The sequence below is a fragment of the Geotrypetes seraphini genome, chromosome 7, assembly GCF_902459505.1.
Source record: "Geotrypetes seraphini chromosome 7, aGeoSer1.1, whole genome shotgun sequence".
NCBI classification, from domain to species: domain Eukaryota; kingdom Metazoa; phylum Chordata; class Amphibia; order Gymnophiona; family Dermophiidae; genus Geotrypetes; species Geotrypetes seraphini.
The window spans coordinates 942,103-964,110 of NC_047090.1; the positions used below are offsets into that span (position 1 = coordinate 942,103).

Sequence of the window (22,008 nt, forward strand, 5' to 3'; positions counted from 1 at the left end):
CTAGTCTCAAATTGTAAGAAGCTAAATGACGAAAAAGTACACAGATTTGTTTACTGGGGCTTCACTTGCTGGACATTCCTGAATTTGACACCAATTCACTCAGTGGGCTAGATTATTCACACACAATATGGTATCTTCAAGTTGTGTGTCCATCTTGAACCCTAATATCACATGTAAACAGTTCACATATGTATGGACAAGTTCCTGGAGGAAAAGTCCATAGTCTGTTATTGAGAAAGACACAGGGGAAGCCATTGGTTGCCCTGTATCGGTAGCATGTAATATTGCTACACTTTGGGTTTTGGCCAGGTACTAGTGACTTGGATTGGTCACTGTGAGAATGGGCTACTGGGCTTGATGGATCATTGGTCTAACCCAGTAAGGCTATTCTTATGTTCTTATGAACAGGTCACTGGGTCATGTAAGGACAGAACATGGCAAAGGGAGAACGGATGTGGAGAGAAGGGAGGGAGCAGAGGAAGGAAACAACGGGAGATGTACAAGAGAGGGGAGAATTGGATAACATAGAATACAAGAAAAAGAATGGTGAAAGTGGAAACATTTCTTTTAAGAAAAGGAAATAAATAGCCAATCCACTTTGGAAAACAGTGTGAAAGCTGTGCTAATGAGATTTCTGACTTACTTATAAGACAAAAGGTGCGGATGTTTATAGCTCATTATACAATCCAGTGCAATTTTTTGTACATTTGCGTCCTGATGGCAAAGCAGCTACAGAAACCATTGAAAGAGAGAAAAACAGATTTATGAATGACTTTATTGCAACATCTCGCAGCATAATCTTGCTAACATATTCTTTCATTAAAAACAAGTTCCAGAAGGGTCACTGCAGCAGCAGCCCTTGAAACACTCTGTCACAATGGGGGAGGGGGGAATTACCAAGACAGATCAACCAAGAGCTGAGGATAAAAGGTCTGTTGGGGGTTTTGGTGTCAAGTACCTAGACCACAAGTCAGTGGCATAGTAAAGGGGATGCAATGCGCTCCAGGCACCGACTTGATAGGTGCGCTGGCGTTTCTCCTCTTCCACCGGTATGAGGGAGGTCGCTTAAATGCATTCCCTTCCCCCCTCTACTACTTCTGTTGTCACTGGCAGAGACCAGGGTCTCAGCCCTCCCTCCGGACAACACTTTCTGTTCATGGATCCAGGAAGTGACGTCAGGACAGGCTCAGCCAGTGCAAGCAGTGGGTAAGAGAACTTGCTCGCAGCCAGTGACAACTAGAAGAGGCGGTGGGGGGAAGGCAGGAAGCATTTAAGAGACCTTCCACTGCTGGGGGGGGGGATGATGCTGGGCGCCAATGTCCCTCACTATACCACGGCCATCAATGACAGACACTTCAAGTGAGCTACTGCATTATAAAGCCATATGCCTTTTATCTGAGGTCCCATTTTATTTTTATTATTTACATACTGCTTAAATACCCCAAGGGGTGATTAGGTATTTTCAGTATTTCCCTATCAGTGTGGTGCAGCGGTTAGAGCCACAGCCTCAGCACCCTGATGTTGTGGGTTCAAATCCCACACTGCTCCTTGTGACCCTGGGCAAGTCACTTAATCCCCCCCCATTGCCCCAGGTACATTAGATAGAGTGTGAGCCTGCCAGGACAGATAGGGAAAAATGCTTGAGTACCTGAATGCAAACCACTTAGACTATAAGTGGTATATAAATGCTTAAATTAAAAAAAATAAAAACTATGGTCTTGCGGTAATGGAGGGTTAGGTGACTTGCTCTGAGATTAGACCTGCAACCTCAATGCTAAAAATGTATTTCACGTGAGCATGACAGATTACACTTCTGCCTCCATACTCGCGGTTTCGATTATTCACGGTTTCTAGCTTGCTGGCTCCTCCCCCCTGACCCCCAATTACATCAGCTTGCATAGAGAAATCGCTGATTCCCGGCACTTTCTTCACCGTGTTTTGCCTCTCCTTCAGGAACAGGCCAGGTCTCCCACCGTGTTATTCGTGGTTTCACCATATTCACGATGGTTTTGAATAGAAAACAGCGAATAACATATGAAAAAGTTATTTGCGGTTCTGTTAATCCTCTATCACAGCGAATACGGAGGGAGAAGTGTATATTAAGCACCTTATAATGCAATATAATCAATTCTACTTTTAGCCCAAAAAACCCCCAGAATTTAAATAATATCTGGATTTTCAGTAAACTGCAAAAAGATTTATAACTATTTCCCAGAGCTGAAGGAAAATAATTACATTTACCATTTACCTGAGTGTAAAGCTTGTGCAGCTTTGGTTCCAGATACAGAGCCCGTGGGTTTGAAAACTTGGAGAAAACTTTGATGTGGGCGATCAGCTGCCTTTAAAAACAAGACAGAGACAATTAACTTTTAACAGATGTGGAAGCCAAAACGTTTCCATCTTTCAATGTTACTCATAGAACTATACTATAGATCAACTACCATTTTATGGCTGTCAGCAAGGCCCTGAGCCAACATCTGCATGGCTTCCTTTCCTCTCCCACCACACAATCGGGTCTCTTTTCTTCCATTACCTCCCCTCAACCTGTGATCTGTTATCTTCCGCTCTCTATCAAGTTGCTCCCCTCACTCCTGCCACTAGACCAGGTGAGAGAGTGCCGGAAGGTTGCCAAAATCCCAGTGTGGCATCTTTCCCTTTAGGAGTTTGAAGGTAGACTAGACAAGGATTTTAATGACTTTTAGCACTTGTGCCTCACCTGGTCTATAGGCTGAGCTGGCTCTGTCTAGAGATCTTTCTTAAGGAGCTCCGAAGTCCTAAGAAAGGGAGCATTGGGGTATTTTTGTATATGCCGGGGGTAAGTGGCAATGAAATCTAAAGTTAGCATATGTCTTTTTCAGTAGCACCGCAAAGTGAGTGCTATTTAGGTGCTATGTTTGAAATACGTGGGCCTGGGGTAGAGGAAGTTAGCATGGGACTGCCATTTATCATGCTCTTAGCCACATATGGGAGGGGCCTCCTGGGGAAGGAAGGGGCCATACCATATTGGTGGAGGTGGTGGTGGTCAGTTGTTATAATGGAAGGGTAGGTCGGGGAGGGGCTGTTCTGCGATGGGAAGGCTGCCTTAAGGGGACTGAGAGATGACTATTTGGGGACATGGAGGGAGGTAGGTCTGCCAGGGCTCTTTGCAGAGGAAACAAAAAGCTGCTCCTACGTCTACATAGGGGAGAGTTGTACGCTTTAGTTTCCCCTCAGGCAACTTTCTAAAATCACTGCTCCCCCTGGAGCGACTTTGATGACCTATTTTACAAGAAAGACTCTACATCTGGCAGACCTCTTTATAAAAATAGTATAGGAATCCCCCACAAGTTGACGCGGACATGCGACTGCCCCTCGCTAAGTCCTATCTAAAATTGCCTCCATGTGAACTGTGAGTAGATAAATTAATGGGCATTGCTTGTAACGATGTCCCTTTCCACATGAAGCTGAATTTCTCTAAAGGTGGATCCCCATACAACAGAGATGTGGTATCTAAGAAACAGTGTACATGTTACCAGAGAGCACATGGCAAATTGCCACACTCTTCAGGTCACAATAACACAGTCGATGACAGCAGAAAAGCATCAGTTGTTCCATCTGGTCTGCTCAAGTCCAGGATAATGGGGAGAGGTAGAAACCAAACAGGACTAAAGTTCTGCCTAGCAATCCCAAGGCACTGGTTGCCACAGCTGGCAATATTATACAGAGAGTAGAGAGGTTTTTGCAAAAATATATTTTTTTTAAGAAGCGAATGTGATTCAATTAAATCAGGGGAAAAAAAGTACATTTATAGCCCTTGCTATAAACCCAACAGGCAAACAGAAGAGCCCCTCCGCCTTGGGATACAAGCGAAACCAATCAAGGAAAGACAAGGGGGATGTTTTTACACCAAAACAAGTCTTTCTTAGAAAACAGTTAGGTCCCAACAAGGATCCCAGTTTTTTTTGAACCTGCATCGTTTCATCCAAGTGTCCCCTGAAGAAGGCATCTTCTATACACCGAAACTGGGATCCTTGTTGGGACCTACTGTTTCTAAGAAAGACTTGTTTTGGTTGTAAAGACATCCCCCTTGTCTTTCCTTGTTGTTTTGCTTACTAAAACCCAAGCATGAACTGAAAAAGAGCCTACTTCCTTCCCTACCCTGGAAATGCCTGGACACGGCTTCACCTCTAGGAAATTGTGACTGCAACAACGGAAAGCTGACCAGGTTCCAAAATTAGAAGAACATAAGAGTTGCCCTATTGGGACAGACTGAAGGTCCATCAAGCCCAGTATTCTGTTTCCATGTCACAAATACCTGACAAGATCTCAAAGAGTAAAACAGATTTTATGCTGCTTATACTAAGAATAAGCAGTGGATTTCCCTAAGTCAATCTTAATAATGGCTTATGGACTTTTTGTTTAGGAAATTATCCACACTTTCTTTAAATCCTGCTAAGCTAACTTCTTTCACCACATTCTCTGGCAGCGAATTCCAGAGTTTAACTACGTGTCTAGTGTACTCAAGTAGGGCCTTTTCTACTCATGTCAGCAACACAGCCAGAAAAGTTAACAATGATTTCTTAGAATGAAACAAGGTCACAAAGTGAAGTGAAAAGTATTTTTGATGGACTACTTAACACCTAGCCAGAAAGTCTCTGACACATTAGCTAACTATCAGCACATTTAATTCTTCAGGGACATTTTGCAGGAGAGTAAAGTTAAAACCTGGCTAAGAATTCTGTAATTATTACCTGTTCTTGTAAATATGTAAGCTAGGATTCGATAACAGGACCACAATGTTAAAGACATAGTGGGAAAAAAGATCAATGTGAGATTAAGATAATATGAGATGCAAGCATAACTCACTAAAATCCTCAATCAGACTGGGGCAAGCTTGTGTACAATTTGATTGGGGATTTTTTTGGTAGATTTTATACTAGTATCAGATCTATATGATATATCTACAATATTGTTACAAAAGAAATAGAGATTTATGTACACATGGGGAACAGGTCAACCTAACGGACTCAATAAAGAAGTAGAATGGATACGTGTGTGTAGGAACCCAGATTACGGGAGTGGAAATAAATCAGAAGTAGATATGAGGTACACAGCATACGTCCTGGAGTCTTCTTGAATTAACAGTTTGAGGATATTCCATTCTTGAGAGACTTTTCAATTTGTTTTGAAATAAGACAGTAGGTGGATGATTGTATTATTGAGATATATTTGGAAGGCAAGATCTTATGTATCTGTGTTTTAGAAGAGGGGCGTCTTGGATTTTTCGGTGTTAAGTGTTAGATGACTGTCTTTAATCTATTCTGCAATTTTATTGAGATTTGAATTTATATTGTTCAATTATTAGATGTCTGAGGCTATGGTGCACCCTTATGGAAGAATTGAAGCAAGTAGTATAAGAAGATATTACAGTGGAGAGTGTGGCAGTTGTTGTTGCCACTTTTTTTTGGAACAGATGGATCATGCACATCGTATCTGCTATCACCGACTACGTCAGTTTCTACATGCAAACATTGCTTTACATGGGGAGAAGAATGCCTTATACAATGACCCCCATGGTGTTTGACAAGCAAGTGCTTTTACTGTTGTCGGAAACCTTCACATACTTTGCTGCAGCTCTTCGAGTTTTCTTCCTCCGCAAGCCCTCACTCTTTGATCCTCCTAACTCCACGTCCTGCACCACCTCCTCTTCCATACTCTCTTGTTCTTCCACGTCTTCAGTGACCTTTTCTGCTTTATTTTTATTTCGGAGATCCTGGGTTGGAGCTACTAGCAGATCAGCTGGATAGTATTCATTGCTACACAGAAAGAGAGATGGGGAAAGCACATATCGTCAATAACAATTCACAGACTTGTCCACAAAGAGTGCAATACAGAAGACAGCTTTATTCGCCCAAGGGCTGGATTCTGTAAACGGCGCCGTTATTGGCGGCCACCTAAAAAATGGCCATGGACCGTGTCAATCATGCAACGGCACCGTTTACAGCATCACGGATTTCGTCAAAGGTAGGTGCCAGAATAGTAGGCCAGGGTTTTAAAGGCCTACATGTCTGGCGTCTAAGGAGGTGACTTGGAACGCCTATGGTCGTTTCCAGCATTAACCATGCTTACTTCAATCTTAAGCATTCTAAGGTGCCTCTGTAGACGCAATGAAGCTACATTTTTCTTGAAAATATTTTAAATGGCTTGTACCACTTAAGTAAGGTGCCTACCAGTGCCTAACTAAGACACTGTTTATAGAATATGGGTCCAAGAGCTTCTGTTACCTGTTAAGAATGGAGAGTGTTTAAAAAGCCTTAATGATCTTTTATAATGCACACATTTTAACTAGTTGACATCTGCAAAACACTTTGGAAGCCTAAGTTATTACATTGCATCTCCAAGTAGACAAGCCTGTATCACAAGGAGATATCATGCTGAGATTCTTCCTCAAATTATTGGCAAAGTGCTTACTTCCCATCTTTTGATGCTAAGAAGGATCCTGTGCACATAATTAAATGAATATTTGTTTATGCATGTGGATGAAGAAAGGGCAGGATAGTTTATTAAGGCAAAACAAATACCCAGACACCAAAGAACAATATAACATTTTCCCAGGATTAGCAATAAACAGATCATGAAAAACTCCAGATTAGGATCTCCTTTTACTAACCTGTGATAGTGTTTTTATCGCACGTAGAATTTTAGCAAATGCTAAACCCCTATGCGGCTAGAACTAACGCCAGCTCAATGCTGCCACTATGGTCTAACGCACGCGCTAAAACCGCTATCGTACCTTAGTTAAAGGAGCCTATGTCTCTAATATTCTTTGCGCTACTCAACCCATGAAATATTTAGCAACAAGGTGTAACTGGTGATCACAACCAAGTGGAGTGGCTAAAACAACATACGAGGGTCATTTCATAAATAATGCACACTATTTTTTTAAAAAAATTACATGTTTTATTTTTTTTTCAAGTATTTCTTTACAATCCTTCAATATAGTCTCTCTGCTTTGCAATGACTGAATCCCAATGTCCGGGAAGCTTCATTATTCCATCCAAGACACCGTTTTAGTTCAGTTGCCGAATGGCTCAGGTACCGGCGGAAGAAAGCTCTTCCAGAGATGCAAAACGATGTCCACGCATAGGTTGTTTCAACTTTGGAAAAAGGTCGAAGTCTGGTGGTCTCATGTCTGCACTGTAGGGAGCATGAGGTAACACCTCCCAGCCATATTCGTGTAGTTTTTCAATGACATTCACCTATGAGCGGGTGAGCGTTGTCATGAAGAATGAGTGGCCCAGCCAAGAGCAACTGAGGTCAGGTTTTGTGCATTTTTCTGCAAAATATCACAATGATACACTGCTGTGACACTTCTTCCACTTGGAACTTTGTCTGTGATGATGATGCCTTCATAATCATGAGCAAAAATCATTTGTTTGACTTTTGATTGAGCTCATCGAAAGTTTTTTGGTCGTGGGGAAAATGGAGCTCTCATCATTGAAAAAACTACGCGAATCGGCTGTGGAGGTGTTGCCTCATGCTCCCCTACAGTCCAGTGACTGAGTTCACCAACTTTGACCTTTTTCCAAAGTTGAAACCTTTGACCTTTTTCCAAAGTTGAAACATACCTATGCGTGGACATCGTTTTGCATCTCTGGAAGAGCTTTCTTCCACTGGTACCTGAGCCATTCGGCAACTGAACTAAAACGGTGTCTTGGATGGAATAATGAAGCTTCCCGGACATTGGGACTCGATCATTGCAAAGCAGGGAGACTATATTGAAGGATTGTAAAGAAATACTTGAAAAAAAAATAAAACATGTAATTTTTAAAAAATAGTGTGCATTATTTATGAAATGGACACTCGTAGTTTCCAAGTACATGCATAAAAGTCAAAGGAAAATAAAGAGTCATATTCACTTACTTATGGATCCTTCAAGAAAACCCTTCAAAAACTCCGAATTATTCAAAATTCGGCAGTACGTCTGATTTTCGGTTTAAAAAAATGGGAACACATAAGTCCCTATTATCAAAAACGTCACTGGCTGCCCCTCGAGGCTAGAGTAATATTTAAATTCTCTTGTGTCTGCTTCAAATCAATCTTTGGTCTGGCCCCTATGTACCTGGTCTCCCACTTCAATCTGGGTTGCACTTTCAGGCCCTCACGTAAAATCCACTTATTTACACACCCAACAATAAAGGCCTGCCGTTACAAAAGATTCCCTTCCAGGCAGGTCAACTGAACGGCTGGCTGGGTAACATTATCATGCCCTCCTCTTCCTATCAAGGCTTTAGAAAATTAGTAAAAACGAAACTGTTCAACCGATTTGTCACCTAAGAATTTGTTGTTCATTATCTCTCGTATTCTGTATATCGAATTCATAGCTATGTCGCTGACTGTCCAGCTCTTCTTATTTGTACTTGCTTTCAGTGTACTTGTATTCATTGATTCTATTTTGTAACTTATCGCTGACTGTCCAGCTTCACTTATTGTAAACCGCCTCAACCTACAATGGCTTTGGCGGTATATAAGAAAATAAATTATTATTATTGTTATTAACAGTAACTATACTTTCCAAGGCAATCCTCCCTTATCCACCCCACATATTCCGTTCCAATCTCAATCCCATATTCCCTTCCTTAGATAAATATACAAAGTAGTAATCCTGGGCTCTTATAAAGTACCTGCTAACCGAGAAAAGGGAAAAAGTTCTACCTACCCTTCCCTTTCCTATCGTTCCCAACACAAAAAAACCCCATGTGGGGATGGTCGATAGTGGACCACTATAAAGCCAATTGGTTCAGTACTAGGAGCTCCTTTTACAAAGGTGCGCTAGTGGTTTTGGCCGCCACTGCCTCGTTTTAAGCAGGCGGTAGTTTTTCAGCTAGCGCACCTTCGTAAAAGCAGCCCTAAGCTTCTCACTTTAGGAGACAGATCTTGTATATAAGGATTCTAGTCATATGCTTATTTGATACGCATAAACATAGCAAGGTTGGGTTTACAGAATATATTCTTAAATTAAAATTCCTGGTATATAATATATTCTTTTATTATAAAAACACTTCTTATAATATTCTTAAAAATTGTTGTTATTGTTTGACTAATAAAACATTACAATTCTCTCCCTAAATTCATTTCCATTGCAGAAAGCCTATTTCTGCTTTCACTGCCCATTCAATCCCGAACTCTAGTGTTACAGATTTGATTTCATACTAAGAGTTATTAATGCACTCGGTTATAAATGTTAATCATTTAACTTCTTTAGTATTCTAAACTCCTTTCAATCCTTGATAACTGAATAAGCTAGTTACCTGACAAAACGCAGAAGAAGGGGGGAAAGCTCTCTTGACCTGGGCTCCACTCGGTCTGGGAACTCTGCCATCGCTTTCCAGAGCAGTAAGCGGAAATTAGTGTAATCGGTCCTATCCGTGGCTTCTGTTCTGCTCTTCAGCTGCATCCGATACAAGGCTTCCATCTCCCCCACCTGCAACATTTCACGGTCAGGAGCGTAACTCTGTTCCTTTTCTTCTGCCAGCTCATCTTCTAGTTCTTTCTCTTTGTAAAGAAAGAAAAAAGCTGCTCTGTTCTATTGGAAAGAAACTTCTAAGGACATTTTAGTAGCTTTAAAGTTCCTTGGTCCCTTCAAGACAAATTAAAACCTGTAATATTAGAATTAAAATGACTGAAAGAAGGGCAGATTCCCTGAAGTAAAGTTACAGGCACTTTGAAGACATCCTCATATAAACTCCCTCACAGCCTTCACCCCATTTTTCCCCTCACCTGGCATCAGAAAAAGAAGAAATAGCAAGATTCGTACTTCCCCTAAAGCAACTCAGCTCTCTGCAAACTTGAGTCATGCAGTGTCGTACATAAGAAGTGCCATCTCCTATCAAGTCCGGGGATCCGCACACGCGGAGGCCCAGCCAGGTGTACACCTGGCGTAATTTTTAGTCACCCATATCCCTCTATGCCTGAGTTTGAGTTAGTCTCACTGAATTTCCTGAACTGCACAACTCAAGCTTTCAGAGATCCAACTCGTGTTGGGAGAAGAGTCTGAAAATTACCGAGCTTCTGCAGACAAGAAAGAATCACTTGGTGGGCCGGGTTCTGGCACCGGGCTTGAAGGGCTCCTTTTACAAAGGTGTTTTAGGGGCTTAACGCGCGGAATAACGCACGCTAAAATGCCCCGCGCGCTAGCCTCTTGAACAGGCGGAAGTTTTTCGGCTAGTGCGCACTATAGCGTGCGCTAATTCGTTGCGTGTGCTAGCACATCTTTGTAAAAGGAACCCTAAGTTGGACAAGCCTGCTCTAGTGCCTTAATAATTTTATCATCCTTAGTGCTCAATTTGGTTATTTGGAGATAGAAATTCTGAAGAATCTTGTGTGGAAGCCCTAAAGCTAATTAAAGGACAGGAAAATTTTTTTAACAAAGTTTCCTCATTCACCCAAGTTCTGGGTCATAAAACAGACTCAAAACTTCTGCTGTACTGTATATACTGACTTGATAGCATTGTGCATTTCCAAAATTTGACTGGTTGGCTCATTGCTAAAAACCTGTAACCCCCACCTTCTCCATCTCCCATCATGAAAATGTTCTGTCCAGTGCTCTGTCACCCAACACAACCATTTACAAATCTCCAAATACAGGCATGGCTTACCGGCATAGACGGCAGCTTTTACCAGCTGCTCATAATATATTTTCCAAAATGCTTTGTTCTCCATTTCTTTAGCATGAGAACTGAAAAGTAAGCAAAAAAGCACAGTTACTTACCGTAACAGGTGTTATCCAGGGACAGCAGGCAGATATTCTCACATGTGGGTGACGTCATCCACGGAGCCCCGATGCGGACAGCTTTTCAAGCAAACTTGAAAGAAAATTCAAGCTTGATGTGCTGCACCACGCATGTGCATGCCTTTCCCGCTCCACTAGAGGGTGCATTCCCACCTCGTGGTCCTCAGTTCACATAGCCAACAAGAAGCCATCCCGGGGAGGAGGGCGGGTTGTGAGAATATCTGCCTGCTGTACCTGGATAACACCTGTTACGGTAAGTAACTGTGCTTCATCCCAGGACAAGCAGGCAGCATATTCTCACATGTGGGTGACCTCCAAGCCAACCAAAAATGGGAAGGTGGGAGGATGGCAATTCAAGAAAACAGATTATGCAAAACCGACTGGCTAAACCGGCCATCGCTCCTGGACATAGTATCCAGGCAATAGTGGGAGGTGAAAGTATGAACCGAAGACCAAGTGGCAGCTTTGCAGATGTCTTCAACAGGTGTAGACCTGAGGAAAGCAACAGAAGCCGCCATCGCTTGGACCTTATGCCCCATGACCCGACCATGCAGTGCGAGACCAGCCTGAGCGTAGCAAAAGGAAATATAAACAACCAACCAGTTGGACAAGATGGGAAATATAAACAACCAACCAGTTGGACAAGGTGCGCTTGGAAATAGGACGTCCCAGCCGATTAGGATCAAAGGACAAAAACAATTGAGGAACCGTCTGATGAGACTGAGTGCGTTGAAGACAAAAAGCCAACGCCCTCTTACAGTCAAGCGTGTGAAGCGCCACCTCACCGGGATGAGAGTGGGGCTTCGGAAAAAACATCGGAAGAACAATGGACTGATTGAGATGGAAATCAGACACAACCTTAGGCAAAAATTTAGGATGAGTGCGGAGAACCACCTTGTCATGATGGAACACAGTAAAAGGTGGGTCCGCTACCAAGGCCATGCAGCTCACTAATCCTTCAGCGGAAGTGAGCGCAAGTAGAAAGATCACCTTCCAAGTGAGGAACTTGAGATGAGACTTATCCATAGGCTCAAACGGAGGTTTCATAAGTTGAGCCAGAACTACATTGAGATCCCAAACCACTGGGGGAGGCTTGAGAGGAGGATGGACATTCAAGAGACCCCTCATAAAATGAGATACCAAAGGATGAAGAGAGAAAGAATTCCCATCAAGGTGTCGATGAAAGGCAGCAATCGCACTAAGATGCACTCGGATAGAATTTGTCTTAAGACCTGAATGAGACAAATGAAGCAAATACTCCAGAACCGACAAAGGACACAGGAACCGACAAAGGATCCAGATGAAGCGACGAACACCAGGAAGAAAATCTTGTCCACTTCTGAGAGTAGCAGAGTCTAGTCGAGACCTTACGAGACGCCTCCAAAACCTCCCTCACTGACTGAGACAAGGGAAGCGAAGTCAGGTGGAAAGGAACCAAGCTGTCAGATGCAGAGACTGCAGATTGGGATGTAAGAGTGAACCCCGACTCTGAGACAGCAGAGAGGGAAAAACAGGTAGAAGTAGAGGCTCCCTGACACTGAGTTGAAGAAGCAAGGAGAACCACGGCTGCCGTGGCCACCGAGGAGCAATCAGAATCAGAGTGGCATGCGCAGACTTGAGATGTACCAGCGTCCGCAGGATCAGAGGAAAAGGCGGAAACGCGTAGAGGATACTTCCCCTCCCAATCGAGGAGGAAGACATCGGCTTCGAGACGAGCCGGGGAGTAACAATCCGGAAATAGAAGAGAGGCAGTTTGTGATTGAGGGGGGGAGGCGAACAGATCTATCTGAGGCGTCCTCCACCGCTCGAACACCTGTCGCAAGACCCGAGAATGAAGCGACCAGTCGTGCGGCTGGAGGAGGCGGCTGAGCTTGTCCGCCAGAAAGTTCCGCTCCCCTTGAATATAAACCGCTCAAAGGAAGATGTTTTGGGAAATCGCCCACTCCCAGAGACGAAGAGCTTCCTGACACAGGGACCAGGACCCCGTACCCCCTTGCTTGTTTACATAATACATCGCCACCTGATTGTCCGTACGGACTAGAACTACCCGATCGTGAAGCAGGTGGCGGAAGGCCACAGCGGCCAGATAAATGGCCCGAAGCTCCAAGACGTTGATGTGACAGCGACGGTCCTCCGCTGACCACATTCCCTGAGTGCGCAGGCCATCCAGATGAGCCCCCCCAAGCATACTCCGAAGAGTCCGTGGTTAGGACCTTGTGGTGCGGAGGGGCGAGAAAAGAGCAAACCCCTGGAAAGATTGGAAGAGTTGGCCCACCAACGGAGCGAGCGTCTCAAAGAGGGAGTCACCGTCATGGGACTGGAGATCGGGTCCCGGTCCTGACGCCACTGAGAGGCCAACGTCCACTGAGGGATCTGCAGATGTAATCAGGCAAACGGTGTGACATGGACTGTAGAAGCCATATGACCCAGCAGAATCATCATGCGTCTCGCCGAGACCGAGGGCAGCAGAGAAACTTGCTGACTCAGACAGACGAGGGTCTCCAATCGAGGAGGAGGAAGGAACGAACGGAGGCGAACCGTGTCCAGCACGGCCCCGATGAACTGTAGAGATTGAGAGGGGCACAACTGGGATTTTGGAAAGTTTACCTCGAACCCCAGACTCTGAAGAAGGATAATAGTCTGTCGGGTCGCTAAGATAACCCCCTCCCTGGACGGTGCTTTGATTAACCAATCGTCCAGGTAGGGAAATACCTGAAGCCCCTGGGACCGCAGGGCTTCGTGAAGACTCGAGGGGACGAAGCCAGTCCGAAGGGGAGGACCCGATATTGGAGGTGCAACTCCCCCACCTGAAAGCGCAAAAATTTGCGAAAGGCGGGATGCACCGGAACATGGGTGTAAGCCTCCTTCAGGTCGAGGGAGCACATCCAGTCCCCCTCGTCGAGTAGCGGGTACAGAACCGGAAGGAGAGCATTCTGAACTTCTCTCGGACAAGGTACTTGTTGAGCCGCCGGAGGTCCAAGATGGGGCGAAGATCCCCAGTCTTCTTGGGGACCAAGAAGTAGCGGGAATAGAACCCCCTGCCCCACTGACAAGGAGGGACACGCTCCACCGTCTGGAGGTGCAACAATGCTCTGGCCTCCGACAGCAGAAGCGGGAGTTGTGACCGGTTGGAAGGACACGCGCCGGGAAGACTTTCTGGAGGAACCTCCCGGAAGTTGAGGAAGTAACCCTCGGACATGAGGTGAGAAGCGTCTGAGGTGAGAAGGGTCCAAGCGAGATAGAAGGCGCGGAGACGGCCCCCGATGGGTAGTGGGGTCAACGGTAGTGCGGAGGGGGCCCGCCCCAACCGCTCAGAGCGTCAAAAAGACGGGGTGGGCTTAGACGCCACCTGCGTCTGAGGTTTCTGCTGCGCCCAAGACTGCTGAGGCGGCCTCCAAGGGGGTGGTCTCGAGAAAGCCGGCGTAGTCTTTTGAGGGTAGCGCCTAGGCGGAGCCTGGTACGTCTTAGGAACAGAGGATTTCGCCTTAGGACGCACCAGGGAAGCGAAAGATCACTCGTGCTCCGAGAAGCGCTTCGTGGCCGCCTCGAGAGATTCATCGAAGAGCTCGGAGCCCACACAGGGCAGGTTGGCTAGGCACTCCTGAAGATTAGGATCCATATCCACAATCCTGAGCCACGCCAGCCGGCGTATAGCTACAGCGAAAGCAGAGACCCTGGAGGTGAGCTCAAAGGTATCATAGGTAGCATGAAATAAGTAAAGACGAAGCTGGGAGAGGGACTCGACCAGCCGTCCAAAATCGTCACGGTGCGAAGCCAGCAGGACCCCGTGAAAGGTGGGCAAGGACTTCACCAGCTGGCGGAGGTAAGATGTAAAAGTGAAGGTGTAATTCAGAACCCGATAAGCCAACATGGAGTTCTGATAAAGCCTCCGCCCAAACTTATCAAGCGTGTGGCCCTCGCAGCCCGGCGGAACCGCAGCAGAAACTCTGGAAGGGTGAGATTTCTTGAGTGAGGACTCCACCATCAATGACTGGTGGGATAACTGTGCCCGCTCAAACCCCTTACAGGGCACAGTACGGTATTTGGCCTACATTTTGGATGGAACTGCAGTCACTGCGTACGGGGATTCAAGGTTCCTCAAAAAAGCCTGCCGGAGCACCGGATTTAACAGGAAGCGGGGAGATTCCCTGGGCGGGGAAGGCAGATCCTGCTCCGCCAGGAACTCTTTGGAAAATTGGGAATCAGCCATAAGGTCCAAATCCAAGGCCTGTCCCATATCCAGAACAAACTTCGAAAACGAGGAAGGTCGTACACCAGACCGATCGTCCTCCGGGGTAGGCGAGTAAGAACAACGAGCCGCCGAGAAAGAGGGCGAGGCCTCACGAGAATATCGGGGCTCACGGCCAGCACCAGGATCCAACCCCCCAAGAGGCAGCGCCGAGAGAACGCGCCGGGGTCGGGGACCTCCGAGGTCCCGAGGAGCCCCTTGGGGAAGACCTCAGGGTCCGAGGCACCGAAACCCTCCGACGCCTCGGAGAGGGATCCCGGGAGCCCCGGATCGAACCCTTCTGAGGGGGCGACCGAAGCAACCTCGGGTTCAAAAGAGAAAGGTAAGAGACCCGAAGTGCCTCGACGGTCTGGGAAGGCGGGGAGCGACCCCGCCTTGGAGGGGATACCCGAGCGCATTTAGAATGCTTAGAAGGGCGCTTTGATCGAGGCTGGCCCAGGGGAGAAGAACCCCCCGAGGCCCTGGAGGAAGACTCCGAGGATGAAAGCCGCCGGTTCAGGCGCACCTTGCCCCGGGGCACCCAAACGCCCCGCTCAGGCTGGTCCAAGGCCGAGGTTGAGGAAGGCTGCAAGTGGGCCAAAGCCGAGGTCAACTCCGAAGAAATCAGAGCCCGGAGCATATCCTGAAAAACCGGAACCGCCATCATGGATGGCATATCGGTGGCAGCTGTACACTCCACTGAGGGCGACCTCGGTACCGAGTATTCCCTAGGAGTGGATCCGGACCCCGACTTGGAGGACTGGGCCGGCCCAGCCGAGGTCCCCGAGGATGGCTTCTTCGCCGGAATGGCACCTGGGGAGAGAAGCGAGGACTTACCCTGAGAAGGCTTCGAGCCCGAAGACGAGGGTTTCGAGGCCGAGGCCAGTCGAGGCGGGGCCGAGGAGACTGTGGCCGAAGTCGGGGCCGAAGCCGAGGCCAAAGCCAGGCCCGCCGATGGCTCCACCACAAACAAATCCGCCATGCGTGCACGACGGCGGCGGAGAGCCCGAGACTGAAAAGTCACACACCGGGAGCACGAATCGGTAGGGTGGTCAGCCCCCCAAACACAAAAGGCACCACCGATGGGGGTCTGTGATCGACAATAGCCGATCACACTTGGTGCACTTCTTAAACCCCGACAAGGGCCGGGACATGAAAAACAAAAACAGGTCGCGACCAAACGAGGCCACGCGGCAACGGCAACCCCCGGATGCTGAACAACAACGAAGAACTTTTTTTTTTTTTTTGAAGAGCGAACATGAACGCGCACAGCGACCCCGAACAAAAAGACAAGGCCACAGTGCTAGAAGGCAAGTAACTGGAGAAACACAAAAACAGGGCTTCTGGCTCCGCGGAAACTTTAGAACTGAGGACCATGAGGTGGGGATACGCCCTCTAGTGGAGCGGGAAGGCATGCACATGCGTGGTGCAGCTTGAATTTTCTTTCAAGTTTGCTTGAAAAGCTGTCCGCGTCGGGGCTCCTTGGATGACGTCACCCACATGTGAGAATATGCTGCCTGCTTGTCCTGGGATAAACTTAATTTTAATTAGATGAAAAATATACATCAGATCTAAAATTGACCTAACACGAGGATGTTTATGTCTGAAAAGCCAGTCTCAAAAAGTTATTAGGTTGAGTTCTAGAGCGGAGTTTTGTGAGACCAAGGATGTATTTCTCTATGGTAATAAAGTATTTGCCATAGTTAGTTTCACAGGAATGTTCCTGGGAAACACTGAGGTCTCTTCCGTTTCTAAAAACTAAAAGATACGTGGCACATAATTTCTGATATTAATAGTGTGGTTTTATTTATATGGTACCACTTTCCTTATACCTCAGAAAGCATGTGATAAATAGTCAGTGCCTAGAAGCAGTGGCTTAGTGATGGAGGATGGCAACCAGCATTACACCTTGATGACCTGGGTAGGGTCTCTTCAATGCACTCCCCCTTCCCTTGTACCTCTCCTAGTCTTCACCGGCAGCTAGCAGGGTCTCCTACCCACTGCTCATGCCGGCTCGGGCCTGTCTTGACTTAACTTCCTCAGGAACTAAAGTCAGAGGACGGGCTCAGGGCCAGCGTGAGGGGTGTGGAAGGCCTCCTGCTCACTGCCAGCGAAGACTTGAACAAGTATGGAGGGGCGTAGGGAGTGCATTTGATACCCTGCAATCAGCGGGGAAGGATGGGGTGGCAGAGATGTCATAGCCCCCATCCCTTTACTATGCCATTTCAAGGAAGGTTAGCGTTTTCATTTTAATATATTAAAAATCTTCATAGTCTGATAAGTGCTTGTGATTCCCAGCAGTCTTGAACAGTCTGTTCTTTTCCCGCAAATTACTAAGTAAAGCTGACAAGCTAATATAAAGTGTTCTATTTATTGCTCCATTATATATAAAGTGCTCCATTTTCTCCCAATGATCTTCAGCACACTTAATAACTGCATAAAAGAGATTTACCAAAGGTGGTGTACCACATGTATAGTTTGCCATAAATACGTGTAAGAGTAAAATGCACAATTAGAACAATGAAGTAAGCTTGGAAATAGGCAAATTAAATCCCAGTACTGACAATATAATGATACAGTGTCAAATAGTACAGTAGAACATTCATGACAATGAAATACGATAAATGTGGGGCATCATTTTACAGAAAGGGTGGTAGATACGTGGAATAGTCTCCCGGTAGAGGTGGTGGGACAGGCGCGTGAGATCTCTTGGGGAGAGGAGGGGATAGTGGAAGGGCAGACTGGATGGACCATTGGGCCTTTATCTGCCGTCATGTTTCTATGTTTCTGTGTTGCCACACTGCAAGGCAGCAAGGTGAAATATTAATTTAGTTTATTGTTGAAGATCGAACAACAAACCACCAAACACAAATAGCAAAGGCAAACATGAAGGATCAACAATTACTATGAATTTTCAGTTTCTCCCCCCACTCGTCCAAGCCAAACCATCCTACCGCCCTTCCCCTCCTACCCCCATCCACCTCCCAACAAGATACTACACCAATGCAGACGTTAGAAAATTGGAAAGTTGTGTTCTTATACTTTCCAACAATCCCTCGACAAGGACCATCTCCCACCTCACCCCCACCACAGGAAAGCAAACCCCAAACTAATACAAAGCCCCCCCCAAGCCTCAGCCACACCATCAGCCACCCATACCAATCCACACAACATGCCAATCGCCAGGGAATATATCCATAATCCAGAAAATAAACCAAGTTAGAATAAGTACAAATTAAGCTCCGGACCCTAGGGGACAAAGATTGAATGTAGGAATCCCAAATCTGCCAAAAAAAAAAAAAAAAAAAAAACTTTTTTCCGTTTAAAGGAAAGACGGGTATGTCTCTGTTCCAAAAACATCAAACTATGGAGGCTTTCTGGACTATTATGCCAAGCCCAGAGAGCAAGTGTAGTCAGCTGCATCCAAACACTGAGAATCATTTTTTTACCCAAGACAGCAGCCCTTCAAGTCAACATCTGATGTCTCCGAGAAGGTATCCAAAAAGATTTATAGCGGTCCAAAAGAAAACCTACTGGCGACATCAGAATAGATTGACCAAAAAGGTACTCCTAAAATCGAAGGATAGACCTCCTATTGGTTTTAAAAGTATTTCCCTGTAACTTCATCGAATGTTCCCTAGTCTTTGTAATTTTTGACAGAGCAAAAATTTGATCCACTTGTACCCATTCTACGCCACTCAGGATTTTGCAGAATTCAAATCCTATCTCCCCTCAGCCGTCTCTTTTCCAAGCTGAAGAGCCCTAATCATTTTAGTCTTTCCTCATACGAGTATAGGCGTCTTTGAAAAGAAAAGTCTTCAGTTTAGCTTTAAATTTTTCAAGAGAGTTCTCTAATCGAAGATCTAATGGAAGAGCATTCCACAGATAGGGAACGGTGACTGAAAAAATGGATTTGCGAATGGTGTCATAGAAAAGTTCTTGTATTGATAGAATGGAAAGTAGGTTTTGGTTGTTATATCAGACAGCCCTTCCTATTTTAGAGTCTTAAAGCTAAGGGGGAGTTTTTGTAGGTGGTTTCATGAGAAATTGGAATTTTTGACACATTAATGCATTGACTTTGTGTACGTGTGGATAAACCAGCAGAAGCAAGAGGTCACTTGATGGATTATATAATCAGATTTAGAAATAGAGAATGAGAAAAATGAAAGAGCTCTATAAGGAATAATAAAAGGATACCTATACCCACTATAACCTCCCCAACCCTGAAATGTCCTGTCTAAATTAGATTGTAAGCTCTTCCGAGCAGGGACCGTCTATTGTATGTTAAATGTACAGCACTGCGTACGCCTTTCAGCGCTATAGAAATAATAAATAGCAGTAGTAGTAGACATAAGAAAATTAAACAGTCCTTGGAGTCCTTGCAGAGGGGCTTTTTCTGACTAATGAAGGCTATTATGCTTTAAAGTGCTGCCTCTCTGAGCTCTTGAAGTCTTCCTTAATTGCTATTCATAATGTGACATTTAATTGTCACATTTGGAGTGTTACCCTTAAACAGCTACATTTTTTAAGCTTGAAAGTTATAAGCCAATATTATCTGTTCCCAGCCTTAATTTATTTAGAATTATGTATTCACATCAAAAAAGCATTTATTTTAAGCAGTTTTATATTGCTTCTGTGAATAATAAATAATTTATTAAACCAAGATTTTTGGACCCCAAAAAATGGCCCAAAAATGGGGGTCTCAGTTTATACTGACCTGCCCAACTCCCAAACCTATTGCAGGCCTCTGCCGGGACTGCGACTGGAAAAGCCGTCACGAGTGGAGTGCCGCAGGGTTCGGTGCTTGGACCTGTGCTCTTCAACATATTTATAAACGACCTGGAAATTGGTACGACGAGTGAGGTGATTAAATTTGCAGACGATATGAAGTTATTCAGAGTAGTGAAGACGCAGGAGGATTGCGAAGACCTGAAACGTGACATAAACACGCTCGAGAAATGGGCCGCGACATGGCAAATGAGGTTTAACGTGGATAAGTGTAAGGTGATGCATGTCAGTAATAAAAATCTTATACACGACTACAGGATGTCTGGAGAGTCCCCCAGGAAAGAGACTTGGGAGTACTGGTCGATAAGTCAATGAAGCCGTCCGTGCAATGTGTGACGGCAGCGAAAAGGGTGAACAGAATGCTGGGAATGATTAAGAAGGGGATCACAAACAGATCAGAGGTTATCATGCCGCTGTACCGGACCTCACCTGGAATACTGCGTCCAGCACTGGTCGCCCTACATGAAGAAGGACACTGTACTACTCGAAAGGGTCCAGAAAAGAGCGACTAAAATGGTAAAGGGGTTGGAGGAGTTGCCTTACAGTGAGAGATTAGAGAAACTGGGCCTCTTCTCCCTTGAAAAGAGAAGACTGAGAGGGGACATGATCGAAGCATTCAAGATAATAAAGGGAATACACTTAGTAGATAAAGACAGGTTGTTCACCCTCTCCAAGGTAAAGAGAACGAGAGGGCACTCTCTAAAGTTAAAAGGGGATCGATTCCGTACAAACATAAGGAAGTTCTTCTTCACCCAGAGAGTGGTAGAAATCTGGAACGCTCTTCCGGAGGCTGTTATAGGGGAAAACACCCTCCAGGAATTCAAGATAAAGTTAGACAAGTTCCTGCTGAACCAGAACCTACGCAGGTGAGGCTAGATTCAGTTAGGGCACTGGTCTTTGACCAAAGGGCCACCGAGTGAGCGGACTGCTGGACACGATGGACCACTGTTTGACCCAGCAGTGGCAATTCTTATAGTCTTATGCAGTGGTGAACTAACGTCTCCTGCATTATGAATAAGATAAGTGATTATATCTGTTTATCTTTACCTGGCTTTTTGACATACTTACATAATAAGTTCAGTTACAGGGTCCCAGAGAGGGCTGAAATTGATATACAGCATAGCAAGTAAGTATCGCAGAGGCACCTGTCGTGATAGGAGAAAATGGTTTATGCATGCTCTTTTAATGGATTGCTTCCCTCCTAAATTCTTTCTGCTTTCACTTGATTTAACGCTAGTTTTACCTGGATCCTCAGTCTCTCCAAACACTTCATATTATTTAAAAGCTGTATTTTCCTCTTTCCCTGCTCCTTCTGCACATAATTTTAGGGCTAACAGCTAAATGGGTTCTTGGGGCAAGAGAAGCTGTTGAAAGTTAAAGTACCGTATATACTTGAATATAAACCAAGATTTTTGGACCCCCAAAAATGGGGATCTCACCCAACTCCCAAACCTATTGCAGGCCTCTGCCGGGACCGCGAGAACTCACAGTAATCAATCAGCTAGCAGCCCTGCGCGGGCAGGCGCAAAGAAAGGTTGCTCCTGCCGCGGTTCACCGTTGGACCACCAGGGATACTAAAGGTATGCAGAGGGGGCGGGAGAGAGATAAAAATTCTTAGAATAGTGTGGGGCAGGAGGCGAGAGGGATTATCCGGCCACCGCTGGACCACCAGGTCTCAAAGCAGACCCAGTGAAGACTTGCAAGTCATCAGGTGGGAGGGGGGAAAGGGTACAGAATCTGGATGGAAGGGAGTGCAGAGACTGGCAGAGCAGGAGAGGGAGTGAGTGAGGGGGCTGGATGCAGAGCAGCGAGGGAGGGGGAATAGGGTACAGATCCTGGCAGGGCAAGGCAAGGTGCTGTTCTTAAATATTAAACCCCCCTTCTCCCTCCTGGTTTATATTGAGTCAGCCTTTTTTTCCTCCTTTTTGGGGGGGAAAAATGTTACCTCGGTTTATATTCGCGAATATACAGTACTTAAGAGACTGCCAAGGGCAGAGCAGGCCAGCTCCAGAGCTGCTCACAAAGCTACTTTTTTTTTTGGGGGGGGATTTATTAACCGCCTTTTTTTCATAAAGAGTTTCACCCAAAGCAGTTTACAATACATTGAATAGGAAGCAGAGCCAGTGCAAGGGTGGTGGGCACCATAGGTGTTCCTTCAGCCTTACCCACTCCCTCAATTAACATTGAGGACCTTAGCCTAAAGCACCCCCCCCCCCCCCCC

The 22,008-nt window shown here is 45.7% G+C and overlaps 1 protein-coding gene across 1 annotated transcript in view; it reads right to left on the reverse strand.

Annotated features, from left to right (window-relative positions):
* The window catches only part of UTP20 (UTP20 small subunit processome component), a 204,108-nt gene that overhangs the window by 107,961 nt on the left and 74,139 nt on the right, over positions 1-22,008 (reverse strand). Inside the window, exons 19-24 of the mRNA XM_033952529.1 lie at positions 20,856-20,932; positions 10,638-10,717; positions 9,291-9,534; positions 5,604-5,795; positions 2,249-2,339; positions 644-729 (exon numbers count right to left, since the gene is read on the reverse strand). Coding sequence (XP_033808420.1) covers positions 644-729; positions 2,249-2,339; positions 5,604-5,795; positions 9,291-9,534; positions 10,638-10,717; positions 20,856-20,932 — 770 coding nt within the window. The remainder of the gene's footprint in view (positions 1-643; positions 730-2,248; positions 2,340-5,603; positions 5,796-9,290; positions 9,535-10,637; positions 10,718-20,855; positions 20,933-22,008) is intronic.